Source organism: Heteronotia binoei, chromosome 6 (genome assembly GCF_032191835.1).
Source record: "Heteronotia binoei isolate CCM8104 ecotype False Entrance Well chromosome 6, APGP_CSIRO_Hbin_v1, whole genome shotgun sequence".
NCBI lineage: Eukaryota > Metazoa > Chordata > Lepidosauria > Squamata > Gekkonidae > Heteronotia > Heteronotia binoei.
This window is the reverse complement of record NC_083228.1, coordinates 30,602,373-30,621,023: the sequence shown is the minus strand read 5'-3', so window position 1 is coordinate 30,621,023 and position 18,651 is coordinate 30,602,373. Positions and strand designations below refer to the sequence as shown.

Here is an 18,651-nt window from a genome sequence, read left to right as displayed (position 1 = left end):
ATCGGGCTCCACCCCTGAAATGTCCAGGTATTTTCCAACCTAGAGCTGGCAACCCTAACTCTGATCTGGAGCATTCATACTTGACCATATTTAATGGGCTGACTTGCAGATGGTGGCTGAAGATCTTTTGAAATTACAACTGATCTCCAGGCAACAGAGATTAGCTGCCCTGGAGAACATGGCTGCCTTGGGAGGTGGACCCTGTGGCATTACACCCCATTAAAGTCCCTCCCCTCCCCAAACCCCACCCTCCTCAGGCTCCACCCTTAAAACCTCCAGGTATTTCCCAACCCGAAGCTGGCAACCCTGCAAATTTCACACACTTTGGAAATTGCCACTCTCTCTGGTCTGTTTGGGGTCCTGTGAATCTGCTATTCACTTTCCCACCAAGAAAACCCAGACGATCCCCTCTTTTTTAGGCCCTATATGAGTTTCCTGACTAAGATTCTCATCTTCCCATGCCAGATACCCCCCATCAGTTATTAGAATGTCCATATATATCCCGTGAAATCGCAGCAGGTCAGCCAATGGCTGGGGAACATTCATAGTTTGCAGGATACAGGCAGCCGCTCTGTGGCCTATTATGTATCGAAGAATGTTGGGAAGCCTAGCCTGATTAGTTCAAAACCAGGACACAGCAGGAAATTTCATTCAGGGAGATTAGCAGTAAGAAGATTCATTGTTATTTGTTTCATTCCTCATTGCCTGAAGAGTTAAAGTTTAAAAAAACAAACAAAAGTAACAGGATCAAGAATGCCGGCTTGCCACAAAGTCCTTTTGTTGCAATCTGCCCTTGGAATTTGTCAGGATAAACAGAAGAGAACCTTGTTGCTAGGATGTAGATCCATTCGACTAGTGCGCTGAACCAAGGGACAGGTTTCAGTTTATAAGAAGGAAGCAGAGACCAATATTATAGTATATTGGGTCAATAGCACTTAAGAAGCCAGTCACAGGGGTGCTACTGACCTCAGAGTCTGAAGTTCATAATGAGTTAGAAACCGGACTTGTGCAAAAGAGAGCCTGGCTGAGATCACACACACTAAATAATGCACTTTTGACCCACGCTCAATGCACTTTCCAACTGGGTTTTGCCAGTTCACACAGTAAAATCCAATTGGAAAATGGATTGAAAGTGCATTCTTGAGTGTGTATGATTGCAGCCCCAGTCTGGTATAGCAAGAGGTCCAATGTGGTGTAGCAGTTAAGAGCACCAGACTAGGATTTGGGAAGCCTGTGTTCAAATTGGGACTTGGCCATGAACATCACTGGGCCAGCTGCTCTCTCTCAGCCCAGGCTACTTCACAGGGCTATGATGAAAGCCGCACTCCTTCAAAGCAAGAGTAAGATAAAAAGAATAACAAGTTCAGGGGTGTGTTACTTTATTTGTATGGGATCTCAATATAGGCTGTTGTTGGTTCCCTTGATTGAGGTATTGTTCTGAACCTGGTGGATGGATCAGCTGCCATCAGGGAGCAATTAGGAGACATTGTTGGTGGCATTTGGAATAGTTAAAACGAGCATGTGAATATTCACCACATTGCATTTCACATCGATGTTTTTCTTTGTTCATAGTTTAGGGGCAGCACTCTCTCTTACAGAAGGACTTATGCCCTTTACTGGGCAGGTTAGATGGGAGCTGATAAATGAGGAAAGACATGTCAAGGACTAAGAGAAAAGGCAGCAAGACAAAGCTGGAGCCAGCGGGGTTGCAGCGTCAGGAGATGTGTTTAAGTTGATGGGCAGATGCTTAGGGTGGGCTTCTCACACCCTCCTCTGACTTCTTCCTGTTCTCTGTCTTGTAGTGTAAACTGGAGCAGCAGGCCTGCCTGACCAGCAAACAGCTGACAGTGAAGTGCGAGGGGCAGTGTCCGTGCGCGACTGAGCATAGCCCGACCTCAACCACAGATGTCAAGCAAGGTCAGTGAGGACCTTTTGCAAATATGGCGGCTTGTATCCTCAGCTTCCCTCCAGAAACAGATGCAATTGAACGGAAGTGGGAGTGAGAGTGGCATTTTGACCCATGTGCTAGGCCCACCATCCTTGACCACAGGCCTTCCTGTGCCTGAGTTGATGCAAGAGTGTTGAGGCCATTATTCAAACACTGGCAAAACTTCATTCCCTAGTCACAAATATCACAATAAGGGCTTGGCTCCAGGTTAAATTTTCCAGCAGCAGAATGGAACTTCCTTGTGTTCCCACACATACACACTATGGTCCACTCATGTCTACAAAATGCTATTCCTGGTGGGTCCTTGAGGAATAATGCGGGGGGGGGGGGAGTTGCATCAGGAAGGGGGAAATTGCCTATTTAGTCTGGATCCAGCACATAGGCTGTGATCACACACACTAAATAATACACTTTCAATCCACTTTCAGTGCACTTTCCAGCTGGATTTTGCCAGTTCACACAGGACAATCCAGTTGGAAAGTGCACTGGAAGTAGATTGAAAATGCATTATTTAATGTATGTGATCGCAACCATAGTGTGGAAGAGAGCCAGTCTGGTGTAGTGGTTAAGTACGTGGACTCTTATCTGTGAGAACCAGGTTTGATTCCCCACTTGCACCTGCTGGAATGGACTTGAGTTAGCCATAGCTTGGGCAGAGGTTGTCCTTGAAAGGGCAGCTGCTGTGAGAGCCCTCTCAGCCCCACCCACCTCACAGGGTGTCTGTTGTGGGGGGGAGAAGATATAGGAGATTGTAAGACACTCTGAGTCTCTGATTCATAGAGAAGGGCGGGGTATAAATCTGCAATTCTTCTTCTTCTCTTTGGTGTGCTGGAAAGGTTAACAGCAGGTAGCACCACCCAACAGCTGTCAACGTGGTCGTTGCCATATCATGTCTTTAGGAGCAGCCATCCTGTTCTGAATGGCAGGAAAATTTAAAGCAGGGAGGTCAAAGATCTACACTTTTGGTTCAGTTCCAAACAGATTAAGTTGAGACTGAAGTTCAGTTCCTGCTCTAGCAGAAACGGTTCAGGAATTGGTTCGGTGCAGTTCCAGAATTGGTTCAGTTCTGCTGTATCCTCTCCTGCCAAATCTACTGCAAAGGGGTGGAATATTGTGGAAAACCCCCAAGATGCATGTTCTGTATCCCATACCCAGAGCACACCCACTTCCTACAATGACTTCACTTTCCATCTCTTCATATTTCTGTTCTTTCCGCTCTTGCTCAGTTAATAGCATTTGATTTTTCAGAGACCTGCACTGGGCAAGACTTGGCAGACTTGGGCGATCGGCTACGTGACTGGTTCCAGCTGCTTCACGAGAATGCCAAGCAGAACAGCTCTGGGAGCACAGGGGCCGGTCCAGTGAATGGTATGCAGACTGCTTCCCTTGTTGTATACATCCACAGATACGTCAATGCTACATCTGTTGCACAGTCACAGAAAGACTGACATGGAGCCGTGTAATCCCCAGGAGTAGTCTCTGCACAGTTAGTGTACTCCTAGCTCTGTTTTTCCTAAGGGAATGGAAAAGCTGGGAGGTAAACTGCATTCAAGGAATATCCTGTGGCATTGCCCTGCTAGGACTGTACCACTTCAGAGTGCAGATGGTGAGCTGCATGAGTGAATACAGCCCTATGTCAGAAATTCCGCATTTGAGGAATGCTTGCATGTTAGGGGAAAGGGTTCTAACCCAAACGTCGTCTTCATACACTCATTTCCCACTTGTTAAGCTTTAGATGTTGCAGAACAATCAAGCATGTGATCCCTAAACCTCTAGCTTAATATTGTAGACTCTAGGAAGAGCTTTTTTGCTTGAAATATTTACATCCATGCTCTTACTAGAGGGCTCGAGGCTGCTCCCAAATGCAGTGCTTAAAAAATAAATGAATTCCACACAAAAATCAGCCTATGGAGCCACTTAGACAGCAGCCAGACACAGAAATCAATGTATCAAATAGTGTATAAAAACAGAGCCATAAAATCTACACCCATGAACTGGAATATTAAAACCTAACAATAAAAAGGGAAGGGGGAAATTTGCACATCAGCAATACATGAGAAAACAGGTTTTACTTGGCACCTAAAACATAGCAACCTTCACACCAGGCATGCAGCAGTAAAGAGGGAGTTCCAAGGTTGAAGTGCTGCTGCAGAGAAGGCTCTGTCTCGGGCTGACATTCCTTCACCTATGACAGTATACAGAACAGGGCTCCCATACACAGGCCTTTTTTTGAGCAGGAACGCAGTTCCAGCTAACTTGGTGTCAGGGGTGTGGCCTAATATGCAAATGAGTTCCTGTTGGGTTTTTTCTACAAAAAGCCCTGTGTGAGACAATGGTGAGGTAGGGGTGTGTGGCCTAATATGCAAATGAATTCCTGCTGGGCTTTTTCTACCAAAAAAGCCCTGCCCATATGTGATCTTAGCTGATGGACCAGTGTGTATGGGAGCACGCAGTACAAATATGTGATAGTTTTGACATGTGTCGTTTGACTTTCCTCTCCTTTCTCCCTGAAATAAAGCAGGAAGACCAGGCCCTTTGATACAGATCTAAATGATTAAGGATAATGGTGTGTAATTTCAACAGCAAAGGACAATTTCTCAGTGTTCCCATATGAGTTCATTCACACAACCACTTCTGTCATCACTTGTGTGAGTATAGGTTTTGGGTGTGGCTGCAAGTCTGGAAATGTGCTGAGGCCATGAAACAGTTGCTGTCGGTGAATCCACAGAGACTCATTTCTCATTTAGAAGAATATAAATGTATGGCAGTGGTCACTGGTGGTGTGAACTGGTTTTCATGGCAGGGACCCCCAAACAGGTATGAACTTGGATCGTTGAACATAAAACTATATTAGGTGAGCAGAGTTCAAGCGCTCCTGCAGGAGAATGATTTTGGAATCATGGGATGGGAGTAATGAGGCATATATGGAATATCTTACTGTCAAGGATCCAAGTTTTACCCATCACTTTCTTGGTTTTCCTAGGAGTGGCTAAACTGCAGGCACAAGTTTCATAAAGCCAGTCTCTGTGCAAGGAAAAAAACTTGTGGCCGCGATCTTCACCAGGAAACCGCCTTGACGAATGCTGCATCCACACAGAGGTGGTCCTCTGTTTTTGTTTTGATCACCGTCAGGAGTGCAGAGGCCTGCCCTTTGGCAGTGGCGTTTCCACGCAGCTGTTTTCTTTGCATCCTCCTCCCGCAGCTGCCATTTCCCCTCCATTTTTTCGTTGCCACACCGCCAGAGAACTCGGGGAGGGGCGGTTAGCACAATAGAAAGGAGCAATTTTTAAAAGGCCTTCAGAAAGCCATCTGGTGGTGTGTCGGGGAAAATGTCAGCTGTGAGGGGCTTATGGCAGGAAAATGACACGCATACTCCCCCCTCCCTTGGATGACATAATAATGTGCTTGGATTGAGCTCTTTCTGCAACGATCAGACTCAGTGGGGCTTTTTTTGTAGCAGGAACTCCTTTGCATATTAGGCCACATCCTCCTGATGTAGCCAATCCTCCAAGAGTTTACAGGGCTCTTAGTAAAGGGCCTACTATAAGCTCTGGGAGGATTGGCTATATCAGGAGGGTGTGGTGGCCTAATATGCAAAGGAGTTCCTGCTTTAAAAAAAGCCTTGGATCATAGCAAAGCAACTCTGAGAAAGAGCATTCCAAATACAAGGAAAGGATGAATAGAGGACAACATTATGTGGATGCTCTAGGGCAGTGGTCCCCAACCTTTTTGGCACCAGGGACCGGTTTTATGGAAGACAATTTTTCCACGGACTGGTAGTAGTGGGGGTGCAGGGATTTTTGCTGCCCAGGATGCCCCCACACCCCATCCCTGCCCCCCATGGGAGTCTTTAAATGAAGGATAGGCAAAGGTCACTGCCACACTGCCCCTTCCGCCCACTCAGGACCCAGGCGAATGAAAGGTAGTACTTCGGAGTGAGGCTGCACTGCCTTTTTCATCTGCCTGGGACCTGAGTGGGCAAAACGGGCAGTGTGGTGCCTCTGCCTCACTCCACGGCCGGGTGCTAACAGGCCATGGACTGGTACCGGTCCTTGGCCCGGGGGTTGGGGACCCCTGCTCTAGGGTTGCCAGCCTCCAGGTGGTGACTGGAGATCTCCCGCCATTACAGCTGATCTCCAGGTGACAGAGATCAGTTCTCCTAGAGAAAATGGCCCCTTTGGAAGTTGGACTCCGTGACATTATGCCCCAAACCTGTCCCCTTCAGGCTCCACGCCTGAAATGTCCAGGTATTTTCCAACCCAAAGAGCTGGCAGCCCTAATGCTCCCCCCACTCCACCCCCACCCCCTCAAAAAAGTACAGAACTTCAGGAGCCAAAATGGAGACAACCCCCTGCATGAAAGTAGCCTAACAGTCAGAGGTGCATTAAGGGTAAGAATAGGTTTTTGAGCTAAGGAGGAATGAAATCCAAACGGCAGCATGTGATAAGCTATATATTTCACATGCTAAGTGGGGAAGCCTGACTCAGCAGCTTATTCTGACAAGTCTATTAGAGACAGACGGCCCTGTTGAAATGAATGGGTGTGTGCAAGAGCCCAGCTGCTCTCTCTCTCTCGCACGAGATTCATTTATCTCAATGGAGCTTGCACAGCTTGTGCCTGTTCTGCCAATCTTCATTCCAGCTTTTATTTTCCCTTGCGAGTCTTAAATTGTTGTGCTTTGGCTCAGTGGTGCCTTCCGAGTTCCCAACCTGGAAATGGTTGCATTTGGGCACTTCTTTGCTCTGTCGTGTGACTTTGTTCCTCTACAGTGCGTGAAAGAATTGTTGAGCCACAGTCGCTTTAATCTACTGGGACCAACAGCATTACATTAGATTTTGTGTGTACCATTTGCTGGCCTCTCAGGGGCTTTAAAGACAAAGTAATGTGTTTCAGCCAGGTGGAGATGGGTTGTGGAATATTTTGGAAAGAGTCGTCAGAGGATTGTGACTGGCCCTTGTGCGTTTTCCCACCCAGGCAGTGCAGACACATGCTTACTCATTGGTTGGATGGAATAAGGGGAGCTTTCTGTGTGGTCCACCTGCTTTGCCAGTTGGTGTGTGAGTGCATGCAAGGCAAACATTACTGTGCGCTTATTAAAAATAAGTCACCAGTCCCTGAGCAGAGTATGCAGATTAGTCCCAAGTGTGATCGGTCAGGAAGAAGATCATTAGTTGAAATGTCAGTGAGCAGAAACCTCTGAGCTGAATGCTTCTCCCGGAGGGATTGTGCTGGATGAAATCAGTAGCACTTGGGTTTCACGCAGAGACTTCTCTGCCACCCTTCTCTGTGAGCTTTCTTCCCTCGGCTTCCCAGAGTAGAGCAATCGGCCATGATGCATCCCTGCAGGGGAACCAGATTTGGCCAGGGCCATCACTACTTGGCTTCGGCCTCTGAATACATGCATCGGGTGTTCTGTTTGCAGGGCTCAGATAAATTGAAGCCACTCTGGGAAATGGCTGCTCAACTTCATATTAAATTCAGTTGAATAAAGTGTACTTAATCCTTGTTTTATCAAAATAATGTACCGCAGTCCTATATTAAAACAAGTGAACAGTTTTTATACTACCCATCACAAAGTTTCAGTTTGTATGTTCAGTACAGCATAATCTAATTTGAATAACAGTAACGAAGTTCCAACTTGTGACAAGCAAACAAACACAAAGGCCCAACATTGTTAGAAACTCGCAGTCCCAATGTTGCAATAAACTTGACAAGCGCCTAGGGTTCAACTCGTTTCATAATTTTCCTCAGAAGATGATCAACTCCAAAGGTTGATCTTAAATTGAAGATGATCAACTCCATAACAATCTCTTCCATGGAGCTGTCTGGAACTATTGTTCTGAAATCCCTAATTCATACAAAAGATAAGTCAGTCTCTGGATTTTCTTAATGGGGAATGAAAGCCTTTCCACTCTTGCATTGCTGGCAGAAGTTTCCCCAGCAATTTATTTATTTGATTTTATTTTTAGCCTGCCCTTCCCATAGAACAGACTCAGGGCGGGTTACATCATAAAAACAATCAACAGTTAAAAACCCATTTAAAATATATAAAATCTAAAATTACAGAGTAACGATACAGACTAAATTCTGGCAAATTCTGCCTCACAAACATGGCCTCTTGTCCAGATCCAGCAGGTCTTATAGCACTGGGATGGAATGAAGGGCGGAGGCCAGTAACAAATTATATTTTTAACTGTTATATAGGCTTCATTTTTAAATACAAATTCTGCACAAAGGGTAGCCAATTCCAGGGACCTGTATGAATTGTGCAAATGCGTCTGGCTTCATCTTGTCAGGGGCTCCGTCCACATATCCTTGAATGTTGCACTGCTGCTGTGCTTATCACAGTCTTTTGCAAACGGATTTCCCTGTGTGGATAAGGCAACCCAGTTGCCAGTGAGTGCTGTTAGCAGAACGTTCACCACTTTGTACATGCAGCCCTGGTGAGTGACAAGGTACATCCATTGTCTCTAAAGAAGCCCTGTTTCTGCTCATCCCTCCCATTCAGTTTCTGAAAGGTTCGTGTGCATTTTGCCCATTTATTTTGAGGCTTATCATCATCCAGACTTGAAGGCTAGCGGCTAGATTGCTTCTCTCCAAAATGATCTCCAGATGCTGAATTTTGTAAATTCTACAATAATGACATTTTCAGAATGTGATAGCCCTTATCATCCCGCCAGCCTTTGCTGGAGAGAACAAAGGCACCCTCTTGATGTCTCTCCTTTTTTCCTCTCCCTTTATTACACCATCTGTTTGCAGTGCTGGACAAGAGCCTGGTAGCCAGTTGCAAGGACTCCATTGGCTGGATGTTTTCCAAACTGGACACCAACAGTGACCTTTTCCTGGACCAGACAGAGCTGGCAGCCATCAATCTGGACAAGTACGAGATTTGCATCCGGCCTTTCTTCAACTCCTGTGACACCTATAAGGATGGGCGCGTCTCCACTGCGGAGTGGTGCTTCTGCTTCTGGAGAGAAAGTGCGTCACCACAAGGTTTCCTAGCGAGTCGCTGTTGTCTTGTGTTAGTTCCTCTCTGTCAGCAGTGCTGCCATTCCACAAGGAGTGCTAATCATTATCAGAGATGCTCAAAGGCGTCTGACAAATCAATCAAATGCTTCTCTCGCTCAGTCAGTTCTGGCACCACTGCTGCCGCATTTCAGGGAACTAAACAAAGGTCTTCTTAGCCAGTGTGTTGTGATCATATTTAGTCAAAGTTGATTTATTGAAGCGAGAATGGAATATGATGCCTGGTATTTATATAGTGCAAGTTCCTGTCTCCTTAGAGCTCTATGCATGCAGTAGTAACCCTTACGATAACCCTGTGCTTCTGTTAGGTTGAACGTGGAAAATGTTTTAGCGTGGCTTTTGTTGAGTTTGTTTTATGATATTTTGATGCTTTTGGGCAATTATCTGGGAAATGTTTTGGCAGTGAAAGACAAGGCAGCAAAAAGTTTTAAGTAAGTAATCCCTGAATTAAAGATGGGGGGGAGGGGGGAAGTATGTTTGAGAAACAGAGAGAAAAAACATGCACTTTAAGTTGGGGGGAGGGGCTGCTTCAACATGGGCAGCCGGAAGACCCCTCAGTAAAGGCGAGCTTTTAAATATCAAGGCCACAACCTTTTTGTCTCCTGTGTTTTTCTATTTATACGCTAGGAATAATTTTTAAAAATTCTCCAAAGTAAAGGCACTGCAGCGTGTGTAGCTGGAGATGGAGCATCCATTGGATACTCCCACAGCAGGGAATGAGGAATACACATACAGAACACATGCACAGCTCCATTCACAGGCATTTGCACCTCTTATAGAGGGTTTCTCTTCACATCATTACATTATCAGCCCAGTCCGATCAATCAATGCTCCATCCTCAAAGCCAATCAGCTCCTCATGAACACTCAGCTTTCAAAATTATGCGGGGCAGCTTGCTGCCTCATGCCATATCCCTCCTTCTTTTTAGCCTGTTAAAGAGCCCCCCCCTCCTCAAACTGCACTGCAGCATTGCAACACAGCTTGGTAGGGAATTTGCGGGGGGCGGGGGTTCCCAGGCCACAGGTATGCTGGCAAAATCACCATCACAACCTTGAAGGTGAGAAGAAGTAGCAAAATGGGGAAGAGGAAGGGAGACGATGGCAGCAGCAAGCGGGGCGGAGATGGGGGTGGTGTGGATGCCCATCCTGTTGTGGGAGGGGCCTGTTTTCACCCCCCCCCATCTGGATGCAGCCAGAGGTAGCTTTGAAACAATTTGACAAGTGCTGGAAGGTCCACTCTGCATGTCTTACAGAGCCTCCCTGTCTCGTGGAGCTGGAGAGAATTCAGATCCAGGAAGCAGCAAAAAAGAAACCTGGTGAGTCATGAAATATGATCAGAGATAAATATTTGGTGATACTTCCCCCCCCTTGACATTTTGAAGGGCTGCTACAGTTGCCTCCCTATTTTAGAAACCTTGTGTTGTTAAATAATTAGAATAAAGTAGGAGTCAAGTGGCACCTTTAAGACCAACAAAGTTTTATTCAGAATGTAAGCTTTTGTGTGTGCATGCACGCTTCAGATGAGGAATAATTAGGTTATTAAATAACCTTGGGTTATTAAATAATTCCATATTAAATATGACTGTGTTTCAAATGTTCATACTTATTCATAAAACGTCAGTTCAGCAATCAGTGTAAACCTCCTGAAATCTTTCCTGTATTGGAGATAGCAAGTCAAAGACAAACAGTAGCAGCTTAACCAGAGTTGATGGCAGGGGACCAAAGGAACATATTACTAAGGAAATCTGTGATTGTGATCCTCAGTGACATGGGAGGGGGGGGAGGGCATTTTAAAATCCCTTCTTTTTGTACTTTGGGCAGACTTGAAACACCCCAATGCAACAACTCATTTTTCAGAGAAACAGGAAGGGAGGGGGTTGAACTGGATTTTTGCTTGTGTGTCTATTAATGCAACAATATTGAGTTTTTTACAAAGCTATTGCTGCCAAGAAAAATACAACTGTATGTGGACTGTCCCACTGCCAGTTTTTTATGCTTATACCGAAGGCACCCCTATGAGATCAGATCCTATGTAACCAGGTTTAGAAGATTAGCTTTTTAAGTAGTTCAAAACATGGCTGAACATAAAAACCACTTGTCCAATTATTCCTTAAAATTGGAGGTCTTTTCTTATTTGCCTTTCTTTAAACTCTCCATTATAGTGTAGCTCATTTTCCTAGGTGAAATAGCTGTTGTTGTGTTCCCCGTTCCAGGGGCACCTTGTTTGTGATGGTGTTTTTCCTGCAGGGGTTTTCATTCCCAGCTGCGATGAGGATGGCTACTACCGGAAGATGCAGTGCGATCCGGGCAGTGGGGAATGTTGGTGCGTTGACCATCTTGGCATGGAACTAACAGGAACACGGATGCACGGGACCCCAGATTGTGGTAAGGAAAATGCAGGCAGAAGGAGGAAATAAGAGGTGCTTTCACAGGCCATGGGAGAAAGCAAAAAAAGGCAGTGGAGGGAAAGGCATTTCAATGATCTGTTCCTTTTTGCTGAAAGTTTAGCTACAAGAGCTTGCTAAACCCACCAGTCATTGTTTTGCTTTGTGTCCTGCTCCCTCCTTTTTAGGGGGGCTTATGGCTTAGTGGGAGAGCATTTGCTCTGCATGTCGAAGGTTGCGGGTTCGCTCAAGTAGTGTGTGATGTGAAAGACTGTGGAGAGTTGCTGCCCTTCAGAGTTGGCAATACTGACCTTGAAAGGCAACTGGTCTTATTCAATACAAGGCAGCTTCATGTGTTCTGCAATCAACAGGAGATTCGAGGCAAGCTACAGCTTACGATTCCTTTGGGAGATGGAGCTCTAGAGAGTTTACATTGTCTTCGGGACCTGCTTATTTTCAAAGCAGAGGGTCTGCAGAGATGCAGACAGACAAGCATTTGTTGTTGCCAAAAGAACCTCAGCCCTCTAGACTCCACAAAGCTCTTCCTCCCCATAATAGTTACGTAGGGCTTTTTTGTAGCAGGAACTCCTTTGCATATTAGGCCACGCCTCCCCAATGTAGCCAATCCTCCAAGAGCTTACAGGGCTCTTAGTACAGGGCCTCCTGTCAGCTCCAGGAGGATTGGCTACATCATTGGGGCATGGCCTAATATGCAAAGGAATTCCTGCTGCAAAAAAAGCCCTGATAGTCGCCATATCATGGAAAACTTGGTTTCATTCGAGTGTGGGATTGTGATGGAAAAAAAATATAAATTAAGTGAATATTTTCCTAGCAATGACTCTCTCTTTCTCTCCGCCCCTCACTGCAGATGACATAGTTGGGTTCTCAGGGGACTTTGGGAGTGGTGTCGGATGGGAAGATGAGGAAGAGAAAGAGGTGGAAGAAACTGGCGAGGAGGCGGAGGAAGAGGAAGGAGAGGCAGGGGAGGCCGATGACGGAGGCTACATCTGGTAGAAGAGGCAACAAGCACAGTTTGGTCGGGATGCTGGCTGAAGGGCTGGGAGACGACAGTCAAAAACTCAAAGGAGAGGAAAAGCTTAACAAGATGATCAGGAAACACAGTTGAATGTAACTCACTATGGCAGAACATGTTGCGCGAGAGGGATGTGTGCGTGTGTATCTGTGTCTGTGTGTGTGGCTGGATGAGTTAGTACTCTCCATGTGGCCGTGGGGATGATCCGCTTTCTCCCAGCTTAGCAGAGATCAAAGCTTTCGCAAAGCAAACTGGGAAGGGGGGGCAGTCTTCTGCACTCTAGGTCGGGTGGGGGTGTGTATTTCGTTTCATTCCATTTTTGAATTGTTGGTGGCAGATTTCAGCTCTTAGCCACATGTGAAAAACACATACCTGCCTCCCTCATATCTCTAGCTGTGGTACCTTAGCAATATCCTCCAGCAACTGATGCACTGTTAGATATAAATACCCTGGTGTGACATTTTGCAGTCTCACTGTGCAGACAGTCAGATCTGCCTGGGAGTTCCTGAGCTTTCTTTGCAGCAGAAGAGGTGAGATCACCAGGAACTGGCTGGTAAGACTAGGAACAACTTTTTTTCTCTTTTGGCTAAATGTTTGATCAAGGATTGTATTGCTCAAGGCCAGACTGCGCATCACTGGCTCCAAATTTTGCTCAGCAGCTATCATATCAAAGATCTTTTAAGGTAGACGGAGGGAATTTCAGAAGCTTGGTCTGCTTGGCATACATTATGTGCGTCCTAGTGTGGAGTTAATTGCTGGCTCATGATCTCCTTTGATGAGCTCACACTTGCTCATTAGAGTGCTCTGGGGAAGGACTTTTCGACCTTCTCTCAAACTTCTCTCCAATTGCTCATTCATTTAACTGATGTGTTCAGCTGCAGCTGTGGAATGAAGGGTCTCCTTATTCGCCTCGGAATGCACATTTTGCTGATAGAGAGACTGAGGAGTTCTGACACGGAGCTTGCTGCAGCCATCAGTTGAATGAATAAGATCATTGGTGGTGGAAGACCAATCAGGAGAACGGATGGGCAACTGGACACGAAGGCCGTCCCTAACCAGAAATGACATTGCTGTAATAGAAGCAGAACCATCATCGCCCCTCTGGCAGCGTAGTAGCAATTTCAGAACTGTGCCCGTGTCTGCAATTGGTTGATTTGTTTCTAGCTAGAGATACTTGGGTAGACCTGGTTGCTCTCCTTTGGTGTTCATTTTCCAGTTCAGTGGAATTGATGCTGTTCTTCCGGACACCCTGTTTTGCCGAGCCACCTTGACAAATTAAACTCTCATTCGGGGGGGACTGGTTCCCACACTTCCGCCACATTCTGATACGCTTGCTGCTTGGTGGAAGGGTGTATTGTCACAACTGTATGACTGCAACCATCTGCGTATGTGTGCTTGCTGACATGTATGCCCTAGTGTGTAGACTGATGGCGTGTGCTTGTGTGCATGCTGTGCACATGTGTGTGTACGTGGAGAATGGGGTATCCAGCTTGGCTGTCATTGAGCATTCCAGAGCTTAGCAAAACACAAGCTTCTGGTACTGCCATTTAGGCTTGGTGCGCCCCACGGCATCTCTTTGAAGTAAACAAAAATACTCATTTCTTCTAAGCAACCTAATCCTTGCAGTAAGGCCAGCCACTGGCTTGCAGTGGAACCATAATCAAGAACGCTACGTTGCCCAGCTGTGATAATAAATACGCCTTGCTGTGTTGAAGTCTCTACCTGCCTTCTTGCCGAGGCTTACTCTTTCTATAGGTCTCTGTCTAAAGACACGCATGTGCACACACATTTTGCCTCCCTCCTTTATTCAGCTACATCTCTCGCAGACGGAATAATAGACTGTGCCCAAGGAATACTCGAATGTGTCGCTATTGGAAGCTAGTGACCTTCTCAGTCAATGCCCTATGGGAATTTTTTCTCCCCCCCCCCCAAGGGAGTGTGGTTTTATATCATTCTTCTCTTCCCTGTTTCCTACTAGGAGTCAGTTAGCATCCTTTTACTATGTACTCAGCCTTTGATTTCTGGAACCCCTTCTTGGAAATCGCTGCCTCTTTTCTTTCAGTGTTGCCTTTCGGCTTTTCCTCTTTGACCTGCATCACACCTGTGTGTCTGGTACTACTGGGTCTGGTTTCCCAGTTATGCATGTTTTAATAACTTGTAAATACACTTTTGAATCAAAGAACCCCAGTTCCCAATTCTGCCCCGTTTGGAGTAGCATCCTGAAATTTAGTGCAAAGGAAGAGAATTGACTAACAGATCTGGAAAATATGGGCACAAGTGTTTGTTTTGGCTGCATTCTTTTTTTTCTTTTTAACGTTCTCTTACCATGGTCAAAACAGAAACAGATAAATATTCAGCATATTCATTTTTCTGCAACTTCTGCCGTATAAAATTATGTTGCCTCTTAAAATCATAGAAATCCAGTCATTATCAAACTTTTTTTCATTTTTTTTTTAAATTTCAGTTGAATTATCCATCTGATCAATTTATACAAGTCTTTCAATCTTTCTTTCCAGTCCCCCTTCAGTGGTATTACCTGTTTTTGCCAATACCATGCAAATGCGATGGCGTGGCTGTAATAGCATTTAGAACCAATTTATGTAATCTCTCTAGTACAAAGTCTGCAAAATTGTACATGGAACTACTTGACCTGTCAGTAAAGTAATTACCTGTAATACCATATCCCAATATCGTTGAGCACAACTTCCACATATGGAAAATGCAATCTGTTCTTCTTTACAATACAATAATGTATTGTTTTGGCTGCATAAACAAGTCCTGTGATTTATAATTGATTTCCCTTCCTTCAGTTTCATTGACTCTGTGCCTAGAGATGGACAGTCTCCTCCCCAAAGGAGTTGAAGGGGGTGTATGGATGCCTTGTGGCCCATCATCCCAGTCTGTTCAGAAGTTTGGCTGGGTTTTATAGGCAAAATCCAGTCAAACCTTTGAAAAAATAAAAAAAAAATGTACAGAACAAAAGGAACAGACACAGCATGGGCAGAAACATACCATGCTCAACTCACTCAAAACCAAACTTCTGTCTCTGGCATGAGGCAAGATCTTGAGAGAGGTTTTGATAGGCTGGCATCTGGTTCCCCTTCCCACTGGTGCCTTTCATCAAACAGGCTTTTGGAACTGATATCAAGGCCAGTCTGGGGTGAAGCGAAAGCAGGTCAGAAGAAAAGCAGGTACATGGCAAGAAGCAGAACCAGTCTGAAATGATTTGTTGCCTCCTGCTTTAACCAAAATTAAGAGAGACCTGCTGTAGCATCTGTTCCACTTACAGATACTATTTATTCTATCACACATAGATGATAGAATGTCCCCCCCCCCCCAGAACAGAATTACCTAATCCTAAATAAGCTCTAAGGGGAAAACTCTAGTTCAGGGATGGCCAAACTGCAGCTCTGGAGCCACATGTGGTTCTTCCGCACATATCATGTGGCTCTCGAAGCCCCCACTGCCCTGTAGCAGCCAGCTTGGAGAAGGCGTTTGTCTATTTAAATCACTTCTCCAAGCCAAGACAGCCAGCAGCTTGGAGAATGCATTTGAGGTGAAAGTTCCTTCCTTCCTTCCTTCCTTCCTTCCTTCCTTCCTTCCTTCCTTCCTTCCTTCCTTCCTTCCTTCCTTCCTTCCTTCCTTCCTTCCTGTCTTGCAGCTCTCAAACATCTGATGTTCATCTCTTGCAGCTCGCAAACATCTGGCATTTATTCCATGTGGCTCTTACATTAAGCAAGTTTGGCCACCCTGCTCTAGTTTATCCTTGTGGGATTCTGTTTAACAAGGAGCTCAAGATGCCCTGCCTTTACCCTGCTTGCCAAACAGCAGAGGCACAAGTAATTCTATAGGCAAAGGCACCCCATCCTTCCATCCCCAGCATTGGCCGATCAGCTTGTACTCTTATCCCCCATCATATGCCTGTCAGCAGACCCAGGATAAAAATTTGAGTTTAGCAGGGCTCTGCCATCTAAAGCCTTCTTGTTCAGGCTCAGCTGAGGAACATGTGGCATAATACAGAAGACCCAGAGGGTCTTTGAGCATGTGCAGAGTGTGCCTCCCACCACTGAATAACCAGAGGTTGGTCTCTCACATATCTGAGGCGGTGCCATTGACCTTTCAGGTCAAGAATGCAGATTTTGGGGGGTCTGTTAGAATCCCTTCTGGAAAATCAATCCCTTCCCAAGGATTTCAATGAGGAGAAAAGTCAGCAGCTTTGATCTTGACTAGGATTTCATGAAGATTGAGTTAACACAGCTTTTAGAATCTTCCTCCTCTTTCCTCTGTGCCAGAAAGCTAGTTTTAATCGGTAAGTGTGGAAGTTGCATTTTAAGACAGGCTCGCTGTCTTTCCCTCCTCCCAGCTTTGTTTTGCACTGTAGATTCCACCACCACCCCCCCCCAGTGCTGCATTTTCTGCAAGCTCTCTTGACAAGCCTGGTGACTCCATGCTACACATATGACTTCAATAAGGCACTCCTTCCTCCAGGGAACAGGCCAGGATATCATCTCCCATCGCCGTCTCCATATCAAGCATCAGCTTCCATCACTGCAGCAGCGTTCATCAGGCGTCTGTGACAGGCGCACCTGCTGTGTCTTCTTTGTGCAGGCAGAGAGGCAGGAGAGATAGGAGAGGGTGCCTCTTATCATCCTATTAGCATCCCTGAGAAAAAAAGGAAACTGACCGTTGGAGCCCAGATTGCATTGCCACAAAGCCTTGGAAAAACACAATAGACGCTCTGTCTTAAATGCGAGGCGTGCATTTAAATGAGCATTTGTGCACACAAGGAACAATGGTTCCTTTTTCTTTTTTACTGTTGCCAACTGGTCCAACTGGCAAACCTAGATGGCACTCTTCATTGCTTATCGTCGTGCATTCATTTGTAGGTGTCCATGTGAAAGTGTGAATGTGGCGCGTGTCTGCAAACACCTGTGCAAGCCATGCTTTTCATGCAGGTATGTTGGCCCCAGAGCTGTGATCGGCTGCAACTTGCAGTTGGCTTACCTTTGTGTAATGTGTGAAATGGCTGTATGGATCAGAGCCTTGAAGTGTTCTGGCAGTGCATTTCCCACTCCATTTGGATTCTGAAGGTCAGAATTGCCTGATTCTGTTCTAGTCTCTCTTATGGCAAGGACTAGGAACAGCTTGCTCAAACCTCAGAAGGTGATATTTTGCCTTTGATGAGCATAAACAGAGAGAAGAGCTAATTAGATCAGTAATAAGCTACACATTGGTTGTTGTGTTTCTTTTTTTTCTTGGACCTTCTCTCCTTTCCATAGGAAACTCAGAAAGGATGCAGAGAAGGAATATCCTTGTTGAGGGGGGGATTACTCACTGGTGATTTCTGTGGTGTGATTCTAAACTAGAGCAAATCAACCTGAATGTTGTATTTCCCCCCAAAGGTGCTGAATCCCGGGCTCAGAAAATACTTGAGCTCATTTTAAAACACAAACGTTCTTGAAGCTCTTTCTCAAAAGTTAACCATTGACGCTGGGTTAGGATGGCTATGCTCAGTGGCTTCACAGGGAGGCTTCTCCCAACATTGGGGCAACGCCTCCAGAGCAAGTGAGTTTGTGGATCACAAACAAACAAAAGTTGTAAATTCTAAACATTCACAAAATGGATCAGAGTCCGTGTCAGTGACCAGTGTGCCCTGATCCATCACTGGTTACTGTGGGACCAGGACTGGGGTGCACGTCCTCACCTGCAACAAAAGGTGGGATCTCAATAGTTCACTGCAGTACAGATGCAAGTGCACATCTGCATTGACAGCACTAGCAAACCACCTTCTGCACACCTGTTTCCTTCTCTGGATTAGGATGTTTGTGTTTACAACTGGGGTGTTAGGTTAACTATGTGATGCTTTTGAAATATATCCACCTACCACCCCATGTGCGCCTCTTCTTCCTTTTTTTTTTTTTTTGCACTGATGTCTCATGCAAATCACCTTTTGTATACTTTTATTACAGGCCTCCAGACCTGCCCACCTCTAAACAAACCCAAGTAGATCTGTATGCTCCATTCTATTCGTTAATCCCTTTTATCTCCTCTGTCCTGGATTTTGGCTCAATGTTGATGGAAAGACTGTGTATATTAAAAACTACCAGTAGAGAAGTATTTTAAAGGTATTGAAATAAACTGTTTGTTTTTTTAAAAAACAACAACAGAATAATATGCTTCATAAACCAGAACTGAGAGAGAAGCAAACACTTGCCTATAGCCTGAAAACATATTTAAAAGAGTCTTATGTGCAATAATAAC

General features: G+C 45.4%; 1 protein-coding gene across 1 annotated transcript in view; it reads left to right on the top strand.

The window, feature by feature from the left end:
• SPOCK2 (SPARC (osteonectin), cwcv and kazal like domains proteoglycan 2) overlaps positions 1–14,691 on the top strand; it is a 90,385-nt gene extending 75,694 nt beyond the window's left edge. The window contains exons 5-10 of the mRNA XM_060241196.1: positions 1,803–1,917; positions 3,197–3,316; positions 8,708–8,926; positions 10,227–10,289; positions 11,221–11,358; positions 12,226–14,691. Of these exons, the coding sequence (XP_060097179.1) occupies positions 1,803–1,917; positions 3,197–3,316; positions 8,708–8,926; positions 10,227–10,289; positions 11,221–11,358; positions 12,226–12,371 (801 nt within the window). The 3' untranslated portion in view covers positions 12,372–14,691. The remainder of the gene's footprint in view (positions 1–1,802; positions 1,918–3,196; positions 3,317–8,707; positions 8,927–10,226; positions 10,290–11,220; positions 11,359–12,225) is intronic.
• Positions 14,692–18,651: the final 3,960 nt, after the last annotated feature.